The sequence below is a fragment of the Plasmopara halstedii genome, assembly GCF_900000015.1.
Source record: "Plasmopara halstedii genome assembly, contig: Scaffold_525, whole genome shotgun sequence".
Taxonomy (NCBI): Eukaryota; Oomycota; class Peronosporomycetes; order Peronosporales; family Peronosporaceae; genus Plasmopara; species Plasmopara halstedii.
The window spans coordinates 313739-318568 of record NW_020187445.1 but is presented as its reverse complement, the minus strand read 5'-3'; the positions used below and the strand labels follow the sequence as shown (position 1 = coordinate 318568).

Here is a 4830-nt window from a genome sequence, read left to right as displayed (position 1 = left end):
GACCGAAGTGCCGCACGTCAGTGCCCATTCTCGCGCTCGGCCACCGAGCTTTGAGATGACTAGCGCTACGAGCTGTTGCTCGGTCTGGAGCATGGCGGATGCGACAGCCATCTCGACCTCTCTCACCCAGAGCAGGAGGTTCTACCCATCCCCCCCCCAAAGACCTTAACGTTCACCATAAGCGGCATAGGGCGGGGAATATCATCCGTCACCGACGGTGGCGTCATAGACGCAAATGATGCAGACATCTTCTGCTGCCGGTGCTCAAGCAGCGCGTTCTCGTAACTCGAAAACGCCTCCAGACGCACACCGATTGCCTCGGGGCCTTGCGCTACAAGGTGTTGCACGCCCTCAGTGCCAAGCAAGGACATCAGCTTGTTGAGCCCGTCCTGCATGCCCTGGGGCAAAGAGGAGAATTTCTCCATCCCCAGAGAGTCAGTCTTAACAACTCAGGTGCAGATTGACTACAAGTGCTTCCAAGTGCAGCGGGGCTGTCGTAGCTTAGCGCTTGAGGAAGCGTAATTTAGGTCACCGACCTTTCTTTCTTTACAAGAACCAATACGAGTATAGCGGATCGCAATCCGCCAACTCCAAGAGTAGTTACTACCTTAACCAAGGCTAGTAAATTCTTTGGTTTAAATTCAAAAGTGATTTATATTTATTTTTATCTATGTTAAATCACTTAATTCTAAATGTATAGATTTTACTAAATATTTATAGTAAAATCTAAATACATGCATAATCACTGGCTATACCGTATTCTTATTTGGGTGCAGTCACACCATGCACATCTCGTGTGACACACCCCTGTTTCCAGGGTACGTGTAACCCCGTTACAGACACAATCATGTTAAGCTAGACTATTCGTTTATCCTTTACGCGTCGATCGTGGGATTGAATACAACTGCTTCAAGTACGACGGGGGCGCCATGCACGTTGTATAGAGAGTCGTTGACCCTTAGAGTCTTCGTAAGCAAACGCACAGAGAATAGGTTTGTGCGCACCTTTTAGGAGCAAAACCAAGAACGTATATGGTAACAGTTTGCTTTGGTATTTTAATAGTATATATAAATTATTTACTTTTTTGGATCAAAACTAAATATGGGGATTTAACTCATTTGAAACTGTTAAGCTTTTGACGTACAGCCAGCAGCCCATGTATACCTTGCCCTCCTCCTTTTGAAGTTCCGTCGTCTTCAGTTATTTCGATATTCGGCAATCAGCACTTCTACCAAGTGTAACACGTAAACGTAAAACTGTACATCATTTATCAATGCAATTGTGTAAGAGGAAATTACACAAGATTCTAGCGGTTCTAGTGATTTCTTTCAACTATACTAAACATTAGATCAATATTTTTGAACTTGAGATGGTTGTATCAAAATATAATTGTTAAGCAAACAAGATTATAGTATTTACCCCGTCCGTAATGGGTGCGGGGGAGCGTAAAGGACGCCTCGGTCTCGGTGAGGTTTCTATAATTGAGTTCGTACCGTATCGTGGCGTACGTGTACATTACAATATCGTGCGAAAATCTTTATGTAAATCGTTATAAATGTTCTGCACGTATCTAATGATTGTCTAGTCTCAAAATGGTTAATCATCTGATAAATATGAATGCTCGTTAATGTATGGCTGTGAGCGATTTGACAAGCTCGTTTGTGAAGAAGGAAATGGACGCGGCTTTCGTGTCATTTAAAGTAATACGATTTTCGGCAAGCTCAGCAAGTTTTTCACGGAAATACATACAGCAAAGCGATAGAGTGCCGTTAATATTGTACCCTCGCGAATAGTCCACCGCCTCGCCGCAGATATTTCGTGAAGAGATTTAGCACTGTATATAAAGCGCAAAAGAGAAAGAGTACATGTCGATTCTGAGTACAAGGGATCCGTTTCGGATTTTTGGATGGCTTTTGAATGCGAAGTTGACTATCCAGTTTGCTTATGACAAATGGATGAATGACCATCACGATTTTTTTGCAAAGCTCAAAATGTTTCTTTGATGTTGCAGTTTTTTCTGATGCCAGTACTGTTGATGCCAGAAACAGTTCCAAAATTATGTTGACACGTTTAGAAGCTCTCTTTCTACAATATTCAGAATCCACGGCATATGCTACGAACACAAGATCTTTGATACTAAACGGCGTATCGTTTGATTAACAATATTTTATTTGCAGCGTCTTCAGCAGTGGATTTAAAAACATTCTCTATTTCAGGTCAATTATTACTTAATTTGCAGAAATTTTGTAAATTTGACTTGTTAATCTCATAAAATTCACTTAAACCCTAGAGATAAATGAATTAAACCTTTGTTTGTGAAGAAGAAAAACAGATAAAATAGATATTAGTAGCAATACTTAAGTGCCAAATTTTATTTGTGCTGTTATCCAGAAGATAATTTATATCATTGAATTATATATATAATCTTGTTACTGTATGCGGCAAAGATTTCATATCACGAGATGACGACAGCAAGCAACACGTGTTATTTATCTCATGATGATGCGCTTCACAGCTTCAATAAATTCTATGTTGCCTATGTTGCCTATGTTGTCTCTCAGTCGCGCTGTCAACTCTACATCAAATTCGACGACATCAATTTGAGTATTTTCACTTATCTGACCTTCGTATATATCTTCCACATGATATGTGTGAAAAGCATTGGTCTGGTGTGATGCTACTCGACAAGCTTCCACCTCGACTATCATATAGCAAACAGAATAAAAAAGCTTTGTGTTTTATAATTAGATGGAATACTGTTGTACGACAACACGTTCGTGAAGGAAGGCACGCAACAACAAATATCTGATCTTATCCTTCCTGATCAACGACACTGACAAGCGTTGACGTAATATGCTAATTTATGCATTTATCTGGTTGCGAGATGCTGACCCAAAGTCAAGAGTGGCTTAGAATTGTTTGACCGAATACCGACTTGATGACCTCGCCAAGAAAGAATTTCTTTGTCCTCGTCATTCATTGCCCCAACAACTTAGGCCCAACCTTGCATAGATATATCAATCATCCCAATCATCCTAATGCGAGGTTTTGCTTATCTTTTGATATGATGAGGTGTATGTTGTTACTTGAAGGACAAATATCTATTTTGTCACCTTCTGTCAAATCTAATACATCAATCCTAGAGAGAAGTAGAAATAGAAATAAACGGCCTTCGTAATCAAGCAACTTGTCTTTTGAAGTTGCCCTTTCCATACATACACACCACACACCTTCCTTAACATCTTCCTGTCGTCAGGAATGGGTGGCCGATCAGTAAAATATTTCGATTGTATGCTCGTGAAGACACAGTATTTTCTTGCATGTATTGTCGCTGCTCAAATATTATCCTGAATCACGTAAGGTGGTAGGTACTCTATGAGAATGGAAATAAAATATCGTCTGAATCATCGCGAGTACAATTTCAATGCAGCCGAGGAAAAAGTTGTCTTCCTTTGAAGTGAAGACTACAGCGCAAATGTGAAGATACTCAAGCCACCAGAAACAGAAAGTGCCAACAATTTATATTGAAACCCAACCGCTCGTTTACGATATAGTATTTCGCAGATAAAATAGTGCATAGTAGCGAGATTGCGTCGCCATCGTCATCAGGTCAAGCACAAAACGAGGCGCGTATGCAAATCGTGGCAGGTTGCATTGGCATGTCATTTTTTGCTAAATGCCTGCAAAGTTGCGTTCATTTCTCTCTCTAACAGAATCACACCGAGACTAACTACAAGACTTCGTATGATCTTATATTCAAGAATTTTGGAAAATTGCTTCTTCCACTTTTTGTTATAATTTTGACAATAAGGGTCATAGCCGAAATTAAAAGTAATTTATGGTGCGACAAGCGCATAGGGTTGTGATCAAACACAGCGCACATGACATCAAATGTCATGGAGCGTAATAAACATGACGCACTTACGGTGCCGCAAGCGTCGTGTCGCGCTAAATTAGGTCAGCACATCGACTCGGTGTATTGGATTGCGTGTTATGCTAAAGAAATGTCGGCGCAGTACATGGCATGTCTTCATTTTGTACAATCAGCCCATCCGAAGTATAATCAAAAATTATCTGCACATCATGATTCGACTTGTTACTGCACTTAATGCTTTGATCTTGTAGCAAACGTCATTCGTAGTTGACGGACATCAAGTAAATATTATAGTCACTTAAGATTCAATCTGCCAAGGTTTGTTGCTTCATTTTACAACCTGCTTGCTCAGGCTAAGTCCTGTTCAGCAGCCTTTACCTTCAAGTCCTTTTCCAACTCAAAGATAACATCATGCTACCCTGTAAAAAGTTGTTTGGAATGTACGCGACCGCATGCATGATCACGTACAGCATCACGAATGCAACCTTTAACAACATGCCTGCAGACTTCGATGAAGTTGGGCCTTTTCCTGAAACTTCGGGTCCTTCAGAAGAACAAAACCAGTTTAATGTAGCTGACCAAATTAAACCTGACTCAGGCGTTAGTGCTGATGTCGGTTTGATGATTGAAAATGCCGGCTTCGACGCTGGAGCCTTGATAAATGGGGATGTCAAACTTTACAAAGACGCGATTCAACCGTCAGACTTGGTGAATACTGCTGACGAAAAAAATCCCAACATTGCACAAGTCAGTGAAGTTGTTCCTGGAATCAAGTTGGGCGATGACAGAGCTCCAGCAGGAGTTGATCCCGAATTTGAAATCGGTGTTAAAGCTGGAGCTGCTATTAGTCTCGATGTCGGAGCTGCGTTAAGTGTTGATGCCGCTGCAGCGTTAGGAGTCAATGCTGGAGGTGCTGCTGGTCTCGATGGCGGAGCTGCTTTAGATGTCGATGCCGC

At 41.3% G+C, this 4830-nt stretch overlaps 1 protein-coding gene across 1 annotated transcript in view; it reads left to right on the top strand.

Annotated features, from left to right (window-relative positions):
• Positions 1 to 4312: 4312 nt before the first annotated feature.
• The window catches only part of PHALS_10708 (uncharacterized protein), a gene marked incomplete at both ends in the record, with an annotated part of 690 nt that continues 172 nt past the window's right edge, over positions 4313 to 4830 (top strand). Inside the window, one exon of the mRNA XM_024726180.1 lies at positions 4313 to 4830. This exon is cut by the window's right edge and continues 172 nt beyond it. Coding sequence (XP_024576883.1) covers positions 4313 to 4830 — 518 coding nt within the window.